At 39.4% G+C, this 25,066-nt stretch overlaps 2 protein-coding genes across 11 annotated transcripts in view; both read left to right on the plus strand.

Annotated features, from left to right (window-relative positions):
- The first annotated feature begins 3,224 nt into the window (after positions 1 to 3,224).
- Positions 3,225 to 6,920, plus strand: POLR2D (RNA polymerase II subunit D). The gene is made up of 4 exons (XM_075099384.1): positions 3,225 to 3,364; positions 4,798 to 4,978; positions 5,430 to 5,525; positions 6,292 to 6,920. The coding sequence occupies exons 1-4, from the start codon at positions 3,292 to 3,294 to the stop codon at positions 6,368 to 6,370; spliced, it is 429 nt and encodes a 142-aa protein (XP_074955485.1). The 5' UTR covers positions 3,225 to 3,291; the 3' UTR covers positions 6,371 to 6,920.
- Positions 6,921 to 8,769: 1,849 nt separating this feature from the next.
- WDR33 (WD repeat domain 33) overlaps positions 8,770 to 25,066 on the plus strand; it is a 71,984-nt gene continuing 55,687 nt past the window's right edge. For 2 of the 10 annotated variants that reach the window (XM_075099388.1, XM_075099396.1), the window contains exon 1: positions 8,778 to 8,988. The gene's annotated coding sequence lies outside the window, so the exon portion shown is untranslated. Of the gene's footprint in view, positions 8,989 to 25,066 lie in introns of all 10 variants that reach the window. The other 8 variants (XM_075099390.1, XM_075099389.1, XM_075099387.1 and 5 more) reach the window with 8 other exon arrangements.

A 25,066-nucleotide genomic window follows, 5' to 3' on the forward strand; every position in this document is an offset into this window, starting at 1 on the left:
TTTATTCTAAACACAATTTTTAAAAATAATTTTATTTTTTGGACAAAATGCATATTACAAGCTACCTAAACATGATCAAGAAATGCCACTTCTTGAGGATAAAAATTAAAACCAGAACACCTTCCCATGCATCTCAATGAATTAATATTTATACTGACCTATGTATTACAAGGATTGCTCTCAAACTGTATTGTAGTACATGGAGCACTAGGACAGAAAAGTTCCTAAATGGTTTTTGTTACAATGTGGGAAAAGATGGTCTGTGATTATGGTTGATGATCACTCACAAAACACACAAAGCCCAGAGGACTATTGTTGCCATATTCCTTAAAACAAGTCTGTAACTCTACAAATTGACCAATAGCCAGATTATTGAACCATAATTTTTGCCCTTTTTTATAGTCAGCTAGACTAATCTTATAATCAGATGAATTCTGACCTAAATTATGTATTATGCAACCAGTTGAGAGTATGTTTAGATGTCATTATGTATGTACTTAAAAACTTAACAGATCATGCAAGAGCCAGTTTTGCACTCATTATTGCTTAATTACTGGGCATTACTATAACTTTATATTGCTTACACATGTTCATTATAGTTTTGGATATATAATTTTAAATGGAGTAAAAATAAACAAAGGTAAAATGGTATGAAAACATAAACATGGAGAGTTATCTGTTTAAGAACACAGATCAAAAATCATGCGTGTCTTGTACAATAGTGGCTCTTATGGCACGTGCTAGTCTGACTGGGTGATGTTCTATCCACGAGGATTTTGACCTATTCCTGTAACATGCTAGAAATGTTGATGTTAATGAAAAGAGATTAAGGTTTCAATATCCTAATCTTATCACTTCTAATCTATCAAAAACTTGGCTGTTTGGTTTTTTTTAAATTGGGGGGTTTGACACTCCACACAAAATACATAATTACTGCTAGGAAGCTTAAAAACTCCTAGAAAGATAACATTTCTTCTGCTGGCGAATTAGAAGGAAAACATATTACAAAATATGGTTATACTAATAACAGAACATCCTTGTTATTTGTTCTTCCTACATTTTATTACACAGAGGTATTTAGCTAAGTTTTTTTTAACATCTGTGTTGGTGCACTTAGTTGTTATAGGTCTGTTGGGTCTGTTTTTAAATTAAGGCAATGTAGAAATTTCCATAGTAGGGATGTCTAGCAATCCACTACCTGGTATCATGTCTCCAGCAAAGGTCAACACTTTTTGTCCTGGAATATGGAATACTAGAGGCTCTGTTCACAACAAATTAGATTTGGCTTTTTTTTTTTTATAATCAGTTTATTTTAGGATATGACCAGTAAATATGCCTGAAACTTCCTATAGTCATTCACTTCATTTTAATCTATCTCATCATCTTCTTTTATGCACATTTCCCAATCAAATTGATAAATGCTGAAACAGTCATTACTAGTGAGGAAGAAGCTAGTGCATTTTAAAAATAGCAAAGGAAAAGCCAGGTATTGTGTTATGTTTGGTTTGCTGCAGTAACTGAACAATATTTACTGTGGTTTTAGAAAAGCATTTTTAAAATTCTTTTTAAAAAGTGGGGGGTGGGGGTGGGGGTGAGGGGCAGGGATGCAGGCTCCATTCAGAAGCTATCTTATTTGTGTCTTATTTGACTCTTGAGACTTTAACCAAACACATAAGTGATAATGAACCTTTATCTTTCATGATAGCCTCTTTAGCTGTACCTAGAAACTCTTGCAAGTGTCTGGCTTTCTCTTAATTGTTTTAATTTTTGTATACTTAAGTAGAACAGATCGTTGGGGGGAAAAACAAAAGCAAAATTAATAATGTAAACCTCTGCAAGCTACCTACTGCTCTGAGAATCATTATGTTCTGAGTAGATGGGTTATTTGAAAAGCCATCAGGATTCCAAGTGATTTTAAATGCTACTCTCATCAATATGGCAGGAATACTCATTTTCTTGTAAACCTAATTGAAATTGTTTAATTTGCCAGATGTTCCCTGACATATTTTCATTCCATCTTCCTGAACGTCTTTCTGCTTGTACCACTTAACAAATTAGTTTTCAGTTTCCCTGCCATGCTCGTTTATCCAGATAACAAATATTAAAGATCTATGATTTGACCTCTTCACATTGTTATAGTTCATTCTTAATTTGTTCCTTTTCCCAGCATGCAGGAAACAATTCACCTAGATGCAAGTTCATGAGAACAGGACTGGTTTAATCAGAAATCCTCCAACAGTCTATTTTTGCCTTTCTTTAAAGGCACAGCATGACATAGTAAGGTCTGATAAGATGATTACTTTAAGAATCTTAGGCTGGTTAGGCATTTATGTGTGCTCTCCAGGGAAAATACTACTCCATAAGTTATTTTGCCGGCAGTGTTCCCATGACATAGTGTTGGGAGAACTATAATAATTTTCAGTCTACCTATGACTTTTAGGGGTCTGTAGGTTACTTCTGGCTAGGCTGAACGTCCCTTTCAAAGTGTGTTATTAATGGTATCAGTACTCCTTCCTCACAGACTGAAGTATACTAATCACAGTGAGCTAGGTAGAAATTCTGCCACAGTGTTCCTAAGGTCAAGGTTTGATATCTAGTTGGAGGATGTCCTGGTAGCAGAATGGAGCAGGCCGTAGCCCCCTGATCCACTTCTGGTGTGAATGAAGCCAGATAGGTGAAGATGCATCTGCTGCCTCAGTGGCCCCCAGGTGCTTCTGGGAAAATGCCTGCTGCTGTGCAGAGCTGATGAGGGGGACCGGCACAGTTCTGAGCTCTAGTTATTTCCCAAATGATTGACCTAAAGGAGCCTTCCTCTGGGTTTGCTCACATAAAAGGTGAACATGGTTTCCCTCAGCATTCCCTCCACAGCCTGCTCTCTCGGGCCGTGGCTTATGCGTTTTAAGAGTTGGGGCCCACCACGTCTTGGTCTGTCACAGTCATTTGGCCTGTCTTCACAGAAATAAAGCTCCAGCACCCCGCTGCTTTCGGTCGGTCGAACCTAGTTTCTAAGCGAGCTTAAACACACCCGTGAGGGCTCTCTGTTGCGTGTGGGTGCTGAGGGGCCCTGTTCCCGCCGCTCCCTCTCGGTGCCCCACAGGGGTAACCGCGCTTTTTTACACCCCCTGCAACACCAGCCGGGTACAGCCCCCCCGTCCGCGCCCTCCCGGCACGGCTCACACACCGCTCCTCCCGCTCCCAGCCACCCCCGACCCATCTTCCCTCAGTGCCGAGCGGCTCCGCGGCGGCGGCTCCCGCTTCCGGGCGGCGGGGCTTCCGGTGCCTGCTGAGGCGATGGCGGCGGGCGGCAGCGACCCGCGGGCGGCCGACGTGGAGGAGGACGCTTCGCAGCTCGTCTTCCCCAAAGGTGCGCTCCGAGGGAGGGCGGCGAGGGGGAACGTGGGCGCCGTTCCGGTCCAGGCGGTGCTTGGCGGCTGGTGGCTGGCGGCGGCCACCGCGTATGGCGCGGAGCCCGCGGCGTCTCTCAGGGCAGGAGCTCTCCCTTCCCCGCGTCGCCGAGCGGCTCCTCGGAGCGGAGCGCTGCCCGGCCGCAGCACCGCCCCGCCAGGCACAGATAACGCCAGCCACAGACCCCAGGTCTTAAAAGTCAGGGGTAATAAATCACGTATCTAATGAAGAAATCCATGATTGCTAAAATATGGCTGTTCTTACGTGGCGCACTACGTGTCTGTACAGGAATAAAAAATTCTTCGTATGAGGTTATAGCAAGATTCTTGATTTTTGATGAAACCATTACTTTTTAATCAACGTTTCTTGACAGTGGGATAGCGCAGCATTTTTGGAAACCAGCTGTCCAGAACCTGAGTTGTAACTAGGGACACTATCGGTCTGTGCATTTTTTTTTTTTTGCAGAAAACTATTTAGTATAAGGTTCAGGGCTGTATTAATTCCTCAGAGCTGCCCTGGAAGGGGGACGGGGGAGGGGGGATCCTGCTGCATTTTGAACAAAAAGCATAGACCTGAACAACAGGTTTTGGGCTATTTTTATACTAAAATCTATAGCCTACCCATGGTTAGCCCAAGTTACTTTACTGCTCCAGGCAAAGTAAAGGTTGTCAGTCCCTTTCTAGCACTGCCCTGTAGCTGGCTGCTCTTATAAAATGGTGCTGAAGGGTTTCCCGGGATGCTATCTCTGATCCTGCTGCCTTGAACAGCTTGCATTGCTGATGTTGGAAGACCTTCTTGTTATTGGAATAAATACCATGATGATTATGAGGATGATGAGCAAAAACAAGGAAAGTTGACTAACAAGGGGGAGAAAATCTGTTAAGATTGGTTAAAACTTTTTTTCTGATAATAATAAAGTGAAGCGGGTTAATTAACCTTTCAAGTAAAAGAAGCCTTTTTAAAAATATTCAGCAGCATCCACATTTACTTTCAGAATTCCTCAGAGACTTCCAAAGACTGCAGAAGTCACTCCTGAATTTTTTTAATATTACAGTTCTAAATATTTTTTTTTCTAAAACACGCCATACATTACTTAATGGGTAAAGAAAACATGGCAAAAATGTGTCAAATCAGAAGGTTAGGGCTGCAAATGTTACATGTGTGGTCAAAAAGACAAACGCGTGGATTGTCACTCAAAATGGTGTAGTTTTTATCAGCATTTTCAGTACAAAATGCTGCCCAGTCACCGATAAAAGGGCTTGCAGAGTTATAGTGAAAGGAGTTATTTCCTTATTGGCCAAAGCTAAATTTACATAGAAAACTTCTGTAAGTAGACTTTTTTTCAACCATGCTTTACCTTTTTTATGCTGATGTTCGCTTGTTCAAATGTAGAATTTGAAACTGCAGAAACTCTTCTAAATTCAGAAGTACATATGCTTCTTGAGCATCGTAAGCAGCAGAATGAGAGTGCAGAAGATGAGCAGGAGCTGTCAGAAGTCTTCATGAAAACCTTGAACTACACAGCGCGCTTCAGCCGCTTCAAAAACCGTGAAACCATTGCTAGTGTCCGTAGGTGAGTGGAAAAGTTAGGGTGTAAGACTATGCTGGAGAATTTGGTGTGTAATATTGATGTTGCTTTATGAAAATATAGTTTAGTGGTGTTTCCTGAGTTGTACTATATTTCTGAATCTTGTCTTGCTTGAGAGGCAAGGAATTTGACCATATCTCTTCATGGAGGGTTGTACTTTGTCTAGATCAAACCTTCTGAACTGCTTTGTTTTCAGTATTTAAATGACAGCTGATTGCAGTAAAGGGGAGGATTTTCTAGACTTTGTAGAGTAATTCAGAGTTAACAGATGTGACTTTTTTCCTCTATGCAGTTGCATAATGAATCTTTCCTCCTGAAAAAAACATTGACTTCAGTGCTAAAAGCAGAGAGCTAAAAAAGATATCTGGTTTGGTTTATGCTCTTCTATATTTCTAGCTTACTTGTAATGTCACCAAATTATTGTCTCTCCTTACAGTTTGCTGCTCCAGAAAAAACTCCATAAATTTGAACTGGCATGTTTGGCTAACTTGTGTCCTGAGACAGCTGAGGAGGCGAAAGCTTTGATTCCTAGGTGAGCATTTATATATTGTAAAAGGACTGCTTTATACTTTCCTGTGATCTAAAGCCAGCTATGGGCAGATGCCCTCTCTCCAATTCATCTCTGTTGATGGAAAAACTTTTTGGTCTTTGTCTCTCTTCACCTATCCATTCATCTGACAGTGAGGCAATCTTTGTATGTGCCCTTAATGACACTTTTGACATTTACTGAATTAAGTGTAAGTAGCGTAAATTGGGGTTCTTAGCGCACTTAGCTGTGTTTGGTTATGTTTTGGGTTTTTTTTCTTTTGGAGCAAATGACGTTGCTCCTATGAACTGTTTTGTGGGTAATGTACAGGGTTACTTCTTCATATCTTGATTTGTTACCTTATGGCCTGAGATAGAGGAGGGAACAAAACACATATCTGAAGTACATTTTCTTCCTTGTATGCTAAGATTTCATAGCAGGACTAGACTGGTTTATGAGCATGAGGCTATATGGACTTAATTTAGAGGGCTGTTTAAACCTGCACCTGCCTTGCCTTTTTGATAAAATGTTTTGAAATTATTCAACAGAAAGTTCTGGGAAGGGTGGAGTTTTGTCATTTGAAGAGGAGGCACTGCAAGGGGATTAGAGTGGTATTTGTACAGTATGTTATAGGCGGTTCCTGGTGGTACCATACAGGTGGGTAACGATGATGTTGAGACTGACGGGAGAGAATTATGGCTGGCTGAAATGAATCCAGGGGTGAGATTGTTTCTAAAACCTTTAATGTACCCTTATTGTTCTTACCTTGCAGCCTGGAGGGCCGATTTGAAGATGAGGAATTACAGCAGATTCTTGATGACATTCAGACTAAACGCAGCTTCCAGTATTAAGGTTAACCCTCAAGCCCTTTATCTGAACAGAAAAACCTGGGAACTTGGACTGTTTCTCAGCTCTCTGGACCATCCAGCTCCTGGCTGAGTAAGGGGAGTTGTGGATACAGGGTACTCTGGTGCTGTGTCACCCATGGCTGCATTCAGACCGGAGATCAGTGTAGTCCTTTTGGTTTGTTCCACGTGTATGTTGGTAAGGATGCCTGTATTGTGAGAGCCAAAGGACCTGAAAAGCCTTTCCCAGTGGCTGAAGTATTTGTTTCTTCCAAATCCCTCTCCCTGATTTGGGAATTTTCAACATATTTCTGGTTTTCAGCAGAAATATAGGTGTGAATTCTTTCTTTTTTGTGAACTTCTAAAAGGGGTGGAGAAACTTGTTCTTGACTCTTGGAAGGTTTAGTGATGGGCGGCATCAATTTCTGTGGTGTTTTTTGGGGGGGGCTTGTGTTTGTTTTTGGTTTTTTTACTGTATGATCAGGACAGTGGATTTTTACAGCTTCAATAATTTTCTATTATTGTTTAGTGTCAATTAAAATATATTTCTAATTAAGGCTGTGTGTTTTATAAACATTAGGTGCATATTATGATTTTAATGAGGACCTTTCTGATAAACAGATCCTGTGATTATTAACCTGTGTTGGAGACTGGGGACTCCAAGTGTGTAATAATGCAAATACAATTTAGGATAGTTCATACAGAAGATTTATTAACTACGATCACAGTGAGAGAACATTTGGGCGGCATCTCTCTCTGCTCCCCTGTTCTTTGCCAAGTGCTTGCAGAGACCCAACCTATATACTGTTTCAGAAACGAAAAAGGTGAGGAAAACTAGTGATTCCGATGTTAACAAATCCCTGTGTCCATCCTGGGAGGGATGGACTCCTTAAGTAGCTTGTTAACTGCCACCATCCTAAGAAGGAATCAAACAGTAAATAATGTGACACCAACATGGTTCTTGGTAAGCCTGTGGGAGCGGCACGACCAGTGTTATCTTAGCTCTGAAGGGGGGAGTTGGCAACAATCACAGACTGTTAGCTTTTAGTTGAAAGGAATGTTCTTCTAGTTAGGATAGACTTCTTAGCCAGCCCCCTTGAATCTTAACTATTAATAATTTCACCACCACACCTGGAAGAAGGAAAATTTTGCAGGAAAGAACAGCTGGGACAAAGAGGAAGAGAGGTGTGTTAAGGCACTGTTTGTGATGATAAGCAACAGAGTTGCACTGTTGCAAAAGGGAGAGGAATATGATATTATTTCATCTCTTACTGGAAATTTAATGTTGCTGCCATGCTAGAAGGCTAAGCTGTTTCATGACAACTGGTTGGGCAACCTCAACTGAGGCACCCTGCCTCACTGCAAATAGCATTTATTCCTGTGTTTCAGTGGCATCGCATCTCCTGCAAGCTAATAAACCAGCATGCTTTTCTCATGAACTACAGTAACTTTAATTGGATCAGAGTAATAATAATGAAAGAATAAAGATAAAAGCAAGGTGTCATGATGAATCATTTTATAAAGCTCAGTGGCCCCTTGATACAGGATAAGCTTCCCAGTAGCTGCTCCTGCTGTGACTCAGTTTGCCATGGAAAATCTTCAAGCAGCTTTAAGACATTTTTGTCTTTTGAATACTCAGACTGTCATATCTTAATGAGAACTCATTAAGAAAACCCAACACTCTAGACCTTTTCACCTCCACTTCTGGGTAAAAGGACGTAATAATTATAATCAGTAGGTGTTACTACTTGTTAATTCCTTTGTAAGCTAACGTAAGGCTCCCGAGGAGTGGTGTAACAAACTCGGTGATCTGAAAGTGAACTCAGGAGATTTGCACCATCCTCCACAGACAGATAATTACGAACATTGAGATTACATGTTCTTGATTGTTGAGCTTTGAAAGCTGGTCATCAGGACAGGGAAGGGGAGATGTTCACGGACATTGTGCGTAGTGCCTGACTGGTGAACATGCAGAGTATTACCCCGAAGCAGTGCAGAAAGAGAGCTATCTGAGACCTGGAAGGCGATGCAGTTTGGAAGCAACGTTTTGTCCAGCTGCTGGTACAACCCGTTTTGGAGAGGCTGGAGCCAGCAGACACGGCGGCGGAGGCCATGTTCCCCATAGCGTTATCAAACCACAGCCCCGACGGGCGTCGGGGGTTGAATTTTGGTCATCCTTTACCGAATAGACCGCGAGGGCTACCCTCCTCCGCCGACACCTCAGCGGACGGCGGCCCCGTTTCTCAGCGCCGCCCCGCCACCTAACAGTGCGCATGCGCCGATCTTTTCGCGCCTCCGCCTGCTGAGAGAAGGGGCGGGGGAAATCGGGGCTTCCGGCGGCAGGCTCGCGGAAGCTGCGGGAGCCTCGCCCTGGGCGCCTGCGCACTGAGCACCCCCTTCTAGTCGCCGTGCCCCCACGGGAGCTGGCACCGCTTCTCACGCCGCCCGAGCGTGCTGACGCAGGGCGCGTGCGCCGCCCGGTCGCTGGTGGGGGAAGGAAGATGGCGGCTGGCCGCGGTGGGGGCTCGTGAGGCGGCGGCGGCGGCGGCTTCCGGGGCCGGAGGGAGGAGGCGAGTGGCGAGGCGGTGGGGCGCGGGGTCGGTGTACGAGGGACCGGCTGGACGGTGAGTGTGGGTCGGTGCCGGGCCGCTGGCGGGGCGGGTGCGGGGGTGAGCAGCCTGGGAAGCGCGGCTGCCTCCGCCATTTTTAGGCCGCGACCCAGAAGCGGTGGGGCCGGGGCCGCGGAGAGGCCGAGTCCCGGCGCGGCGGCGCGCCGCTGACGGCAGGGGGTGGGTGCGACGGTGAGGGGCTGTGGGGCTGCCCGGGCTGCAGCGCTCTCGGGAGCGTGGGGCCCGGGCCTTGTCCGCCGGATGAGCTGAGCGCAGGGCCCGGCTCTACGGCGCCGGGCCCCCGGGGTGGGGTGGGGTGAGCTGGAGGGCTGAGGCGGTGGCGAAGATTAGGGATGGGAGCAGGCAAGTGGTACCCTTTCCTGCCTCCTGCGTCTGGTGTGTCTGCTGGTGGCTTCGCCCGAGGCTCTCAATCCTGCCCTTTTCTACTTTTCTTTTTTTTTTACCATATTCTTCTCCTCTCTGCCTGAGATTTGAGCGACGATCGGGTTGTGACTGCTTGAAGATACGGCTTAGGAAGCTCTGGCCATTACGGGTAGATACAGCCAAGTGTAGCAGGCACTTGCTTATTTTGAGAGGGTGGGTGGATTTAATTACAATATGGTGGCACATTCCACTGTTTGAAACTCACCAGTCCATGATTATGACATGGGTAGCAAACCTAGGTGACCTGTTAAGTTCGAAAAAATGCTTCAGCGTTTTTCTGTTGGACTCATTAAACTTCTTGAAACTTCCTGAAGATGGATGTTATTTGTCTCCTGCTGACTGTTAGCCTCTTTGTTATGAGTAGCTAGCTGTGCGGTTTCAAATACAGTATTTTGAAATACTGGTACTCATTTGAGCACATCTGTTTGTCTTACAAAAGTTTTCATAGGTAAGTAGTTCTGTACTCTACTGGTTTTGTACCTCATCATATCCTTAATAGTAATTTGTGAGTAGTATTTGGGAATCTGTTTTCCTGTGTAGACACTAGTCCCTCATCCTTCTCCTTGCAACAGATGTTTGTTGTTTTATGCTTTTCCTACCTCAAACTGTTCTGCCCTTCCTTTAAGAAAGGCAGTGCAGCGTGTGTATTTGTCAGAGCGTTTACAGTATGCAATCAATATTGTGTCAAAATACTTTGGGTTTCCCACTTCCTGAATTCTTTATCAGCTAAATTGACTTTTACTTCTCAACAGTTTGCTGCAATATTCTGCCATCATCTTTAATATAAGAATATATAATCGTAAAGCATATTTTAAAACCTGGTTCTTAATATCTTGTTCAGTTGTGCTGTAGTATTTCTAATGGGAAAATCTGAAAACTACTTTTCATTTAAACACTCAGCATGATAAGAAAAATCTTGCAAGTCTTTAATTGCTTTGCTATTAGGATTTTGGAAGTTCTCTGCACAACTGCTCTACAGTTTAGAAGGTAAGTTTTACACAATCTTCCTGCATTTGACAGTTTCATAAGTGGAAGGAAATACAGGATTATATTAAGACCATCAATTTTGAGAAATAGATATTGAAAGATAGGGGAAAAAAACAGATCTCTGAGCTGCAGAGAATGTTAGGTGCTAGTAAGTAGTTCACATTTAATACTCTCCTCCTAGAGCTGCTAAAACCTTTTAACCTAAATGTAAGTCACTATAAACAGTTAAGGTCTTTCCCTGTTAACTGAAGTTTTGTTCCTCCATTGAATCCTTGCACCAGTAAACACTAAGACTGTTTGGACCGTTGCAATTGAGATTTTCTCATCAGTTTTGTATCCCTGTTACAGCAGAGGTTAGCACAGGAAATAATAATGTAGAGGACCTAGAAGACCCTTTTTTTGCTGCAGCAAAGAGAGCCCTTGATATGAGGAAGAGATGGGAAAGCTTCTGTTTTGTTCCCATCTGTAGCAGATATCTTAGTCTTCTGGCTCACCTGAAAAAAAAAAAAATGTTGTGGAGAAGGCTTTCAGTTGAATAGGAATATGGAAGGAATACAGTTTGACTTTTTACTGAGATGATTTCATGCAAAATATTTCAGGTTTTGCATCTGTTAGCCACAGGGTTTGTGTCTAGAGAATTTCTATAGTTGGTTCACTAATTCTGGAAATGAAAATAATTTTAGCCTTGCCCAGATGTTATTCTAGCTTATAATTTAGAAAACTACATATCTTTGTGCAGGAAAGTGGTAAAAAAAGCTGAAATCTTCATCTGTAGTATGTTTGTGAATTCTACAAGATTTGTCCTTTACTTGCTGTATTTGAATTCCTGATATTGTATAATTTTGTTATAGAAAGTTTTATACAAAGTAAAAATACAGATATGCAGGATTGGTAAAATTAATGAAGAAATGTCATTTATAAGTAAACCTCAGTTAAACTGAACATTGAGAGCTTAATGGTGGGAGAGGTATGGTAAAGATCTTTCAAAAGATTAAAACACTAAAATAACTTGAGTTCTCTTACATTGAGAATCTCTGAAAGTCAAAGGAGAGAAGTAGGCTTTTTGATAGCTGGAGTTTCTTTGTTTGTATTTTGTTTTTATTCGTTTCACTTCAACTTAGAGCATCCATGATACCACATTTTTAAAATGGTGCTAAACTTACAAGCAATCCATTCTTGCTCACTAGTATTTAAAAAGAACTAGTCAGCATTTAATAGAATGTAATTTCTGGTTCAACCTGCTCTCCACATTCAGACTGGGTGTACCGATCATTCTGTTGTGAAACATGAAATGTGATATGAGGTATATGTTTACCAGGAAAGTAAACTAGTTTCTCTTCTGTTGTGCAGTATTACTTTTGATAACATTTTAGTGTAAAGACAGTGTTATAGCATACTAGAAGCCTGCATTTTTGCGGAGGTTGTAATTAGAAAAGTGGTTAAGTATTCCAACCCTCTGTTGTTTGCTTATTTTAAAAGGTTTCATTTCAAGCTTTTTTCCCTTGTCTAAAGGGAACTTGATTTAAAGAAGGGGGGGAAAAAAAACCACAAACACAAAACTAACCTAGGAAAAAATATGAAAACTGTCATACTTTTTAATAGCTTAAGCACAAGTCAGAACATACAAGCTTAAATCTACTACTGACTTGATACTTTCGCTTGAGCCATTATACTTTTTTAGTACAGTTCCTTCTTATTTGCTTGGAGTGATCACAGTTATGATTTGTAAGGCATTCTCTGAATGTGAAGGGGTACTAGAGACCAAATTATTTTATGCTTTGAAACTATGTTAACTGGTATTGTTCCTGTTTTACCTCTCCACCAAACTATAAAATAGAAGTATGATTCTGTGTAGTAAGAATGGCCATGATAAACAGATCATAGTTTATCTAGGAAGCTATGTAGCTGGTTTTCACTTAAGAGGAAAAAAAAAAAACCCAGACCTTGTTGAACAGAAAGAGTAAGTGCCAACTTCCATAATATGGGATAATCTTTAATGCTGAAAATCCATCTAAATATACTTTAAGGATTGAAAAATGTATAAAGTGTAATAATAATGAATTGTACTGAGTAAGTTGCAGTTAAATCTTATCAGAAATTGGGGGTTCTCTTCTAAGCAGTTTCACGAGCCACTGCTTTAATCGCAATTTCTCTCACTTGTGGGAAAAAACTTGCTCTACAGTATTAAACTTTACTGTTGCCTAACCTTGATAAAACTTTTTTGTTGTACACAATCGTTGTTTCAAACAATTACATGGAGGTGTTCTTACCCATATAGAATACAAAAAGTATAAGCAATTTTTCACATTCTTCAGACACAAATGAAAACTCCCCTTCCTCTCTGGGTACTTATATAGTGCAACAAGTAACTCTGGTACATTTTTTTCCTATCAAAAAAGGAGTTAGGAGTACATTTCAATAGGATTTTTTCCCTTACACTGCTGTTAAATCCGAATGCTTCTCACTTTCTGTTTACTTTTAATTAGTGAGTTAATCTTTATATGAAGAACAACATACTTGTCATGAGCTCGTTGCTGTTATTTAATCATCTTCACTGTAATGAAATGTGCTGGTTCAAAAAAGTTCTGTTAACTTTGGAAGCTTTGAAAATGTTATGAGTAGTAAACTTGATGTAACCTGGATTTTTTAGTTCTTTTAAAATCATAATATTCTGCTTCCTGTCTTCTCTTGGTACCCAAGTTCATACAATGGTGCGGGCGGCTGTACAGGGGGACCCTTTCTGTGAGCATAAGTATGATGTTGCTTTGGTTTTAATATCTCTGTTTTCTGGTTTGGCCTTAAACGCTGGTACTGGAACCAGTGAGATGGTAGGGAAGGAGGAGGTGATGGGAACTATCAGTCTCTGCCATAGCATTGCCATATAGTGCACTGAGTAACTGTAACCACGTGTTGAGAGGCAGTGTCCTCTCTTCTTAGTTAATATGGCAGATCAGCTCTTTATAAAATACATCCCTAAATATTTAAGATCATGTCTATTTAGTACCAAGTTTTAATTCAAGGCAGTTGGTCATGAAGCTTGGAATTTAGATTGTTCTATGTCACTTGCCTGTAACCTTGTCCAAAAGTGAGTTACCCCTGAGTTTGTGGCAGGATAGGCCAAAAGCAGTTTTGCAACTAAAAGTAAAGATGTTTTGACACTTATCAGTTCTGTATATTAGTGTGTTGTACTCCTCAAGATGAGCACACATATACTTGAACTAATCCATGTTTCTTGGGTTTAAACATTTAAGGCTTCCTTTAAATAATTCTCCCAAATCCAAAAGAAACACGATACAGAAGAATATGTTAATGTCTTTTTAAAGGGAGGCCAGAGGCTGGGTAACAAGGCGTCTGTAGTATTTTATGGATTTGATGTAGTTGTGTTCCCTATGAAGATTTGGCAACATAGTGATTTGTATTTTAGTGTGGGTGTATGAGTATTCATCTACAAATCCAAGTCTGGCAGGAGCTGCACTTTGGGTTGAATAAGTAGTGCCACAGCTCCAGCTGATGCAAGTGTGTGACCTACAGCCTGCAGCTCTCCCGTCCCATATATGTTTGCAGTCATCTAAACTGTCATTGCAGCCCAAAGTGGTAACTTCCCCTGCTTCTGGTAGTTTGTGGTTTTTTTTTTTTTCTGTGTCAGTACAGGCATTCCTGGAACTCCATACTAAGTTGGCTGAGAAGCTGCTCTGGATTTTGACTAACATTAGCAAAAAGGGTGTCTTAACACACAGTGGTTCCTTAGGCGGATGGCCAGTGTGGTCACCAGAAGTTTGAGTTGGCTTAAAGGAGGGGTAATGTAGGACATGAACACACAACAGGGGTTGAGGCAGGGCTGCTTTTTTTTCATGTCAGCAGTTTTAGGTTGTGTTTGGGTCATTATGGAACTTGATCTCAGCCATCCTCTAGACTCTTCCTACCATTGTCGTCCCTCCCCCACCACCAGTAAAAATCACCAGTTAACTGTGAAAATGCCTTCTTTACTATTGGGGCATGTTTGTAAGCAAACCATTACACTACTTTGCAGAGACTAGTGAAATCTTATATCATAAGAAAAAGTAGATTGCCCAAATTTGCAAGTAGGAGGACTGCAGACTAAGTGTTAATATAGTATGTTCATTCTGTGATGTTTGCGCTGTTCCCTAAACTAGGCAGTTTGGAGTTAAATTCATAATTGAGTCAGTCATCAAACCATGTTCTGCAATCTTTTTCTCCTGGCAAATGCAAATATTTTGGTCTCCTCAGCAAACTTAAGCCTAATAAATAAACAAGCTATTGATTTCTAATAATATATTTTGTAGACTCTTGACTAATAAACCACAGCTGCCAAGCTTTCTGTACAGTAAGATGAAAACACTGACCTAGAACTGGTGACTGAAGTGCTGCTTTTGCCAGGAAGGCCTCCTGATATTCTTAAGGCAGGTGATACGAAGTAGGAAAGAAATGCCAAGGAGTTTTAGACCTTTGGAGAACTTAGTTTTCAAAACTGAAGCTTTCTGGTGGCATGCATTTCTACTGAACTGTCATTCCCATGGGGAGCTTGACTCTTCCTGTAATTGGGGAAAATCTTATACTGAACCCCTGTTCTTTGAAAGGCTTTGAGTGGGATCGATGTACATGAACTTGAATTTCCTTTACTGAATAATGTATTGATAGAGAAGATGAACACATGCTTTTATTGAACAGTGCTAAACAGTGAATGTGAAAGCTGTTTACTAAAGAAGCTTACATGTGGTTGTTGAGCAGTGCATATATATCTTCATAATCCTATACAGGCATTTGCATGGCTTGTAATTCACAAGGAGAGACCAGAAAACTTATATTCCTGGAAAAGTTGGCTGTGTGCTTCCAGTTAAAAGCAAGTGTATTTCTAATTCATTTTCACTTGTATGACTGAGTGGTATATACATCAGCCATCAATTTAGAAAGTGTTCTAGTACTGAAAGTTTGTTTATATAGAAGAATCTGTTGACTATGTTTTAGAATATGCATATTTGAAAAAACTTTCAGAACTGCTTGAGTGGTTTTATGTAGACTTTTAAACACTGAGAGCTTAAAATTACAATAATTATCACAGTTTATTTTTCCTATTTTAAGTTTGTTCCTCATAAAACAGTTTCTAGCCTAACCAGTAGCAAACAAGGATTATGCATTGATGTTCCGCACCAAACTGTGGCAAAAGAGTAGTTTGCATATACACTAGACTTTTAAATCTTAATTGGAGCAGATAATGAGAAGCTACACTTTTGAATTCTGTCTTTATCCACATAAATAATCTACAGTCAGAACTTCACTTGATCAAAGTAATTTAGAAGTGCTGTTTTCTTTCACTGTTTCCATAATTTAGGAGGTGTTTGGTTTGATGGTTGTTTTTGTTTTTTTAAACTCTGATTCACCAGTAAGTCAATAATGGGAAGCATTGTTAACGTAAGTATGGTTTGAATTTCTAGCAGGGTCCGTAAGGCTTGTTTAGCATCATTTTGTGATTTGATAAAGTTTGAATCTTTCTGATTCTGCTACTCTTGCTTAAGGGTGTGTCTGTATTAGCAATGTCTGGGCATAGCAACTGTAGGTATTAATTTGCAACTTTTGCTATAAACAACTACTAATGTAATTGCTCAAAAACCTTGAGTTTTGCTTTGGGGGGATAACAAATGTCTGTCTTTGATAAATCTTTGAGATTCTGCTACATCTTTTTATCAAAAGAGAATCAAAAACGCTTGGAGGGGGAAATCTCCTTGGATATTGCTGGGAAAATACTGTGGGGTGGCATGTTATAGGGCATTAATTCTGCAGTGTGGCTGTAAAAGTGTTTAGTATCTTTTCTTATATTGAATACATGAAGTATGTAAATAATCCTGACATGTCCAGAAGATGGAGGCTCTGTAGCACAAAGCCTCCACTTCTGGATCTGAGTTAGCCAGGGTGTAGACATGGGTGGTGAATGGCTTTTACCATTAAAATATGCAATTAAATAAAAAGTTCTTTTTTCTTTAATTGTTCTACTGAAGTATAAAATCTCTTTTTGGAGAGAGAAGTAGAAAAATAATCTTTGAAGTATGGTTAATAACTACTGAAAAACATTGCTTTTAGTTGTGGGGTTTTTTTACCTTGTTACACGTCTCATTTACCATAGAAAGGCATATTTTCTCACATGATCGCCCATGATAGCTCCATTTCCGTTCCTCCTGCTTCCCCTTCTGGACTTAGTTTCTTAGTTACAGAAACTTAAGATGCTCTTCTACCTTTATTTGGCCTACAGACTGGTATGGCAAACAGCATTGCTTTGTCAGAAGACTGGCCCAAGTAACACTAAGGTGGGGACAGGAAGAGCGTTCTTTGGGTCTCTTTTATGTAAAAGCAAATGTTTACAGCAGTAAAAGTTGCAAGAGTTCTGCATATGTTTATTAAGCATTCAATAGATAAAGACTATGAAAGGTGAATCTTTATAACAAGTTACTCTTATTAGTTCCCAAGTCTTACTAAAAAGATTTTTATATTTTCTTGTCAGCATTGAATTTGCAACTCTTAGGGACACAGGTACTCAGCTTTGTTTACTATGGTAAAATGTTTTTCTGTTCCATAGTGTGAAAAGAATCAAACTATTAGATTGTGTGGACTTTATCATCAGAATCTCACTACATTGTTTATGAAGTAAAGATAGTGGTTGCTGTGTTTCCCTACTGAAGTTTTGTCCTGCAAACTGCTATAGTCCTCCTACTCCTTTTCCTTTCCACTGATCATAAAGTTCTCTGAAGACTTTTTGGTAGCATTTCTTGCCACTTTGGTTTTTTTTTTTTAATCCTCTACTTCCCTCCCACCCTGCCCCCACTGTTTGTGTGTTTTTTATAAATGAGGGTTTGAGTCTTATAAGGAGTTGTTTCCTACCAGGAGCTGTGTATAAACAAATGAAAGCAAAATGGCTTCATTTCTTCTGTATGGTACCCAAATAATAATTTGTCTCTAGAGTCCAGTAAAGTTCCAGTTCAGTCATAAGTGAGCTGAGGACGAAAGATGATGACAGTCTGGTGATTTGGGGTTTAGATATCTAAACAGTAGCACTTGAGTCAAGAGGGACCTAAATATGCTTGAGGCATGGGTCATCAGAAACCTTCTGAAGATTGGCAAGGAGATGTGCAGAGTTCTTCATGTGCTGGCATAGCCTCATGGATTTGTACAAGCTGCAAATGACTGGCTGAATAACAGTCTCACAGAAGAGGACCTCAGAGTTACTGTGAATGCCAAATTGAATATGAACTAATGGTATGTTCTCCTTATAAATAAGGTGAACCGTGTATTGGGTGAAACTAGGAGCAGCATCCCAAGCAGATTGATCTGTGATTTTATTTTTTTAACCAAGTTTAATGTTAGTTCAGCAGGTCCTGATGTAATACCCAGCTGAAGAATATCTTGATATTTAGGACTAGCAAGGATGAGAGGCCTTTTAAAAATATTTTTTTCATGCTATGTTATATCATTTAAAAGTTAGTCCTAAAGTTTTGTTTCCTGACAAAATGGTAGCTCCAAGGTAAGGCAGCATCAGTAATCACTTCAACATGAAAACCAAGCTGGATATATTTCATCCAGTTAAGTTGAATTGCTATTACCATAGTGACTCACAGTAGTAAAAGACAGTCTGTGTTATGATACAAATGTAGGTCTTGACAAAAGCTAAGCAGGAGTCAAGATACAGCAATATATTGGTAGTCTAGAGGGAGGAAGAATATTGTGCTGTTATTAAAAATTATTAAACTGTTTTGATTAACTTAAAGCAAAACTATCAAATCAGTAATACTGAAATGATGTCAGTAGACCAAACCCTGTTCATCTTCTAACTGAGGTTTAGGTGCAGTCTGCCAAACATCCTTTTGCTGCAATTGGTTACTTCTGAGTTTGTTTTGAAATACACTTCAAGAAACTTGCTGTACAAGATGCTTTTGTGAGGTGAAGAAAGGGAATTGTTCTAGGCTGTTTTACTTATGAAAGCAGTTTACTTTACTGTGGCCAAAGTGGTAAAGCATGACCTGTCTCTTAAATCCTGTGAACTGAAGTATTTTGACATTTTTATGATGTACATAGCACCTGTCTTCTGTAAATATGTCTATTTTAGAATGAGTCACAGGTTTAATTTGAACATAAAATGAGGAATGTTTGAGATTGGATTATTAGGTAATTTGTTCAGAAGTAGAAATGCAAAATTTGGAGGAAGTGTTAAATGTACATGTAACTTGTGTGCAGCTAAATAGACTCAACTGTTGAAAATCGTCCTCCAGACTCTGTAACCTGAGACTTTCAGACTGGCTATTTAAAATTTTTCTCCCTGATAGCCTGTTCTCCCTTGGGCTTACAGATGTCTTCACTTCAAATTTTGTCTGTATGCATTCTCTACTGTTTCAGAGGGTCTTGGGCATAGTGTGTTTGTTTGTGAGGCTTCAAAGGTGTAGGGCTTATGTCAATTAAATATCACAGAATCACAGGTTGGAAGGGACCTCAGGGATCATCTAGTCCAACCTTTCTAGGAAGAGCACAGTCTAGACAAGATGGCCCAGCACCCTGTCCAGACGACTCTTGAAGGTGTCCAACGTGGCCGAGTCAACCACTGCCCTGGGGAGATTATTCCAATGGTTGACTGTTCTCACTGTGAAAAATTTTCCTCTGGTGTCCAATCGGAATCTCCCCAAGAGCAACTTGTGTCCATTCCCCCTTGTCCTCTCCATGGGACTCCTTGTAAAAAGGGAGTCTCCATCTTCTTTGTAGCTTCCCCTTAAGTACTGGTACACAGTGATGAGATCCCCTCTAAGCCTCCTTTTCTCAAGGCTGAACAAACCCAGTTCTCCCAGCCTATCCTCATACGGCAGGCACTGTATCAGCACTGCTTCTCTTCCTGCAGAGAATAAACCCTTTGAACTGCATCAGAACAACTACATTTTTCTCAGGTCTAGCTCACTGTACAGTAAAAGATGATTGTTTTCCTGATAGTTGTGTTAGAAATTTTACATGTTCTATCCTTTCAGACTCCATATCGTGTGTGTATGTTTGGGTTGTGTTAAAAATCTATAGTTAAACTTCATGATGAAACTGGGCATAATGAAATTACAGAACTGAAGTAAAAGGGGGGAAAAATATTTCTGCATTTTTAGGTCCTTGATCATGCCAGTGTAGAGTAGATTCAGGGCTGTGCATGAAACAAATCTTTGAAGTGTCTCCAAATAAGAAGAGGTTGTTGAACCTTTTGGGCAGAGTAGATTATGCTGATTTAGCCAATGATTAGTTTAAGTATCTGTTTCTGTGTTTTCAGTGAAGATGTAGGAGGATTTTTAAATATTTTCTATTGGAATGGGGAAAGCTGGTAAATCCTTTTCCCCTCACTTTGGTCAGAATTCAAAGTCTATTTCTAGGAAAGTTTTGTTCACAAACAGAATACAATAGAAAACAGATGCTAATGTATATTGGGAGCACAGTAGTAGAGCCTTGGGGAAATCTGCTTGCTGCAGAGAGCAGTAATGTTGCTTAATAGCAGTCTTGTATAATACAAGTCGGTATTTTTGTCTTGAGTTTTGTGATTTGGTGTGTTACGGACCTCTGGCACCTGTGGATAATTAAGGAGTCCGTTCTCAGCTTGTAAGAATGGTCTTATTTTTCTTAGTTTTAAACTTCCTATAGTCATGACTGCATGTATTCCAGAACATTTGATTACTGCATGTAAAAATGCAGCAAAATACATTGCTGTGCCTTACGTAATTCAAAAGTGGGAGTAAGATTTTTAAATACTCAAAGGACAAGAACCTTATGTGATCTCTCCTACTGTTTTTTGTCTGCTTTTGTTAAAAATACTACTTCATGACCACTGGGCTAAGTTAGGCAAGTATGAACTTTATTGTTGCATCTTTGCAACAATTGATACAGACTTTCCTTATTGATGAGGTATGTGCTTTTTTTTACAAAAGTCACATTCTGTTAATACAACTCAAAGTCAAGACAGGTCACAGAGTGGCTTTGAAGATGAGACTTTTTTTAACCAGTTTTGTATTCCTGCTTAATATATTCATTCTTTCATAACCAGTGGGAAAGATATAATCTAGTTATAGAAATGTAAATCAATAAAGATCCATAGCATTCTTTCTGCACTCAATTTATTTAGGTGTAGCACTTTTGATGAAGCAGCTTTATCTGTCCATAATCTATGATCTAAAAAAGGACTGTTAAAAAAGTACTCATTAATTATTTGAGATTCTTGAGTGCCTCACACAAATGTGCAATTTTCAGACTTTAGGTGATCTTGTATTGGGAAAAAAAAACCAACCACATTTAATCAGATTTACAAAACAATAGGAAGCTGAAACACAAAGCAATTCAAGGAATTGGTCAAATTAATACATTCTTCACTAGATCTGCAAATCACCATAATATTTCTTTTTCACAATTCTACTCCAAAAATACAGAAAAATTATCCAATGTACTATGAAGGAAACATGATTAATATTTTCTTCATACAGCAGAAGCAAAGTCCCCTTTGCTGTGAAAGTTTAATTCATTAGCAGACATGCAAATTAGTTTCAGCAGATTTCAAGTGTATCTTCAGAAAAATGTGGAAGCTTGCTGCTGCAGGTGCTGTTTTTGCAGCATTTCTTGTAATGTGAGTGTCTAATATTTGTAGATTATAAGCATATCTACTTCGGTGAATGAAGTGGGAGAGGTGCAGTAACACTGACTCAAAACTAATCTCTTCCTCAGGTTCATTTCCTGTTTAAAAGAGAAATTATTTTGGGAATGCCAGATTTAGTCAGTTTAAAATAATAGGAAGACCACTTACTTAAGATTACCTGGTTTGCAAAAATGAAGAATCCTTTTTCTATGTAACCCCCTACCTGGTGATTTTATGCTTTCAGGAAATACCTGTGAGTCTTAAGTCTCTCACTCTTTTCAGCCCTTAAGCAGGATGGCTGGCTCTATTCCTCCGTAACAGAGAAATGATGGGTGTACTTGCATGTTTTTCTTTCTTTTTTCCTTCCTAAAACATGAAAAAAATTGCTGTAGGTGGCAAAAATAGAATACTTATGTCTGGAATATATCCTTCTACATAATTCTTTTGCACTGGGAAGAGGTACAATTCCCAGGTAAGGAAAAAGACTGGATGATGAGACTACCAAAGAAGGAGCTTTCCTAAAAATAGTGGGAATGTTTTGGGAAGGGGAAGCCATGGAAGGATTCAATTCTCATCTCCCAAGTAGAGATGCACATTCTTCCAAAGGATGAAAGAAATGAGATTTTTTTTGGAACTTGGTGTTGAGACTCCGTGAAAGAGGGAAAGGAATACTTTTTAATTGGATTTGGTCTGGTTTTTTTTCCCAGAACACTGTTTATTCAGATATACTAATTAAAAAATGCAGAGGTGCATTTTTTCCAGAGGTGACTATTTACAATAGGATTTCTGAATTTAGAGAAGTGTTCCTAAAAGAAAATTAAGCACTACTGATGCCTTGTAGATGTAAAGGTGCTTGTCTAATCAAATAAATATGGTGCTTGCTACTGATGTATTGAACAATAAACTTGTTATGCTAACTTTGCATTGTAGTGTTCTTATTTTGTACTTGTGCCTCAGTTCTAATAGCATTTTGGTTTTTCTTCACTAAATGTCCTGAACTGTTTTTTGGACTACTATGTGCTATTGCAGTGCAAATGATTACTGTTTTCACTATTTCTGTTACACTGTAAAAGTGCTTTCTTTAAAGCCTACATGTACTTTAACTGTCTAATATGCATTTAAAGTAGTGGTATACAGATACACTCAGGAGACTTCTAGCACCTGTGTTCCTGTGCTGGTTTAGCCATTTCAAAGAATGTCTTTTAAACTGCAGCATGTTCTGTTGAAGTGGGTAGCACAAGAGTGCGAAGTAACTGCCCACTTGCACTCCCCAGGAGAATAGCCTTCCGTTCTGCCATTTGGAAACATACTTTTCTTTTGACGTATTCAGGTTATTACCCACTGTACTGCACCCAGGTTGCTTTCACTTCATTGACAACTAACTATTAAGGAGGCAAACATGTTTTAGTTACTGGTTGTTGTACTTTGTTAAAGATGCTCTTTACTATTTGGGTAAACCATATAAAATTTGTCCAGATTATACATAAATCAGATTTTTTTCTTTTAGTATTGAACTATCTGTAAGAAGTAACAGACTTAATATAAGCCATGACTCTCTCTTGTTCTTCAAACTTGATCTGAATAAACCAGTGTAGAAGGGTTGTTTGGTGCTTTTATTTTGGTTTGAATAGCCTAAGTAGTTTGTTTTGATCTAGTGAAGCTGTGTGGATTGCTTTGGTTATATAATTTCAGGCAGCAAAGTCCAAATCTGTCAATTTTCAGAACCTATTGCAAGATTCATTGTGGTATTAAAGAACCAGCCATACCCAAATAAGATGAAAAAATAACGTTAGTGAAATGCTAATGTTATCTTTGTAGCCCTATTTGAGTACATGAAATAAGAGGTAACCATTTTCTGTAATGGGCTAATACTGTATGGGAGGTTTCGCTTTATCTTAAAAAGCAGACAAACTCCACAAATCTATCTATTTTGTGGCACCATGCTGCCCTGAGTATAAGGCTGTCCTCAGTTTCTTTCACTTTTAACTATGTTTTATAGCCATGTCCCTCTGACTTGTTAGCATTAGTAAATCTGCTGTCCTTATGGCACTATTGGGAACTAATAAAAGGCTTGCTCTGTTGCAAGTGTGTTTGACAGTAAAGGAATAGTGATTGACATCTCAGGTTCTATCACAAGTTCCTTGATCTGTTGTGCAGATCTTCTGCCTAATTCTTTCTCAACTAAATTCTTCTAAATTTATATTTCATCATCTTTTAACCTGTGTCTATTTGTCAGGTTTCTCATTCACTCTTTCTTGGCTGGCTTTGCTCCTCTATTAGTGTTCTGGCTTCTATTGTTACTCCTACTCCTACTGTGTTTCTTCTACCTTGTCTTTGTTTTTTTGATACATCTGGTCCTATTCCTGCCTTCAGTTTCATGTCAGATGTTAATCCATTTATCCCCCAATAAAATTGCATTTTCCAGGCTTTCTTTTGTCACCTTAGCTGAAAGGTAGGCCCAGTTACTTATCTTCCAGTGTTTCTGGATGGCCTTGCCTTTGCTTAGTGAATTCATTACACGTTCTCTGTATATCCCCAAATAAATTTATCCCTGAAATGTGTGAAAGCTAGGCAGCTTTGAAGGGGTATTTGTGGGGACAGAAAGGTAGAAACTGGCAGCTCTCTAAAATGTTATGTTTCTGTCACAAACAATAAGGATGCATGAAAGAATGGCATACAAAAATTCAATTCATAGTTCAATTTGTGATAGAATTATAATGAACTAGAAAATAGCAATTAATTGTAACATTACTGTTCAGAAACAACAAAATAAGAACTGACCTATTCTTGATGTTGGAAAAAAACCTGCTGTTGCTTCTAATTCTGTGCATTAAGGAAAAAACGGATTCTTCCATTTAAACCCTTGTTAATGGATTCTTAAATCAAGTTTGGTACTTCACTTAAAATACGCATTTGGGTGTTACTACTCTGGATTACGCATTGTCCTCTGATATTTGTTCACACGTTTCTACTCACTCTTCCCATACAGCAGGAGCTTTAGCTATAGACACTGATTTCAGAAGCTTTTTTTCAGCTGATACAAAAAGTCTAAAGGTTCTAATGCCTGTTGAGGGATTGTTTGTCTCAACAAAAGATGAATTGGGATACTGATCAACATCAAATGGGTATATTTGTCTGGAGTAGCAGTCTTTGGAAATAAATGCTTCAGTTTTGTCTGATAACTGAATCTGTACCAACCCCAACCCTCCTCTTCATTTCTAAAGCTTCTTTGTAAGCTTCACTCAGTGTGTATATACACACACGCCTATATGCATGTGCACATGCTCTTTTTACATATATATGTATTTTCATATAGATATGTTATGCAAACATGACTTTGGCATAAGGATATTACTTGGATAAAAGCATGATATTTGAGGCATTATTAGAAGAAAAATGATCATGAGCAGCTGGGTAGCCAAAGAATCTTTTTGCAAAGTTTGTAACTGCAAGTAGGAGGCTTTTTGTGATAAGGTAGTGACATAAAAAGTTGGAGAAACAGCTTAGAACATAAACAGAACATAAACCCTTCATTTTCCTAACCCTGTGTCTCTTCGCTTGTCATGTTGTGATGTCACATATTGTCTTGTCATAATAATGAACTTGGGTCTGTACGTGTAAAGACGTGTAATCAACATGTTTATGCCTTTGGTCATCTTCCAAATAGGAGTTTTTGCTGATGTTGATTCCATGTTAAGTGAATGTTTTTTATGCTAATGTAAGATAGACATGCTTGTGATAGTTTTGGGTATATCCAGTCTAAATTGATCCATATCTTAGCTAATGATTTTATTTACCTATGTAATAGAAAAACTTTCTTCAGGATATTTAATCTTCTAAAAGATGGGAATAAATGATGAATTCACTTGTTGCGTTGGAGTGTTTCTTTAAAAAGGCATTTCTTGTAAATTTTCTTGCAAATTTATCTGATGAAATGTCTTTGGAAGCCCCAGCATATATCTTTGTCTGCATTCTTGGCCTTGGTTCTTGAAATTCGTTTCTTGCATTGCCAAT

The sequence above is a fragment of the Phalacrocorax aristotelis genome, chromosome 7 (genome assembly GCF_949628215.1).
Source record: "Phalacrocorax aristotelis chromosome 7, bGulAri2.1, whole genome shotgun sequence".
Classification (NCBI taxonomy): Eukaryota; Metazoa; Chordata; class Aves; order Suliformes; family Phalacrocoracidae; genus Phalacrocorax; species Phalacrocorax aristotelis.

Excerpts from the sequence above, each read along its gene's own strand:
- POLR2D (XM_075099384.1), top strand. The coding sequence starts at position 3,292 with ATGGCGGCGGGCGGCAGCGACCCGCGGGCGGCCGACGTGGAGGAGGAC. Across the intron at positions 3,365-4,797 it reads GCAGCTCGTCTTCCCCAAAG|AATTTGAAACTGCAGAAACT; the intron begins GTGCGCTCCGAG and ends GTTCAAATGTAG. Across the intron at positions 4,979-5,429 it reads ACCATTGCTAGTGTCCGTAG|TTTGCTGCTCCAGAAAAAAC; the intron begins GTGAGTGGAAAA and ends CTCTCCTTACAG.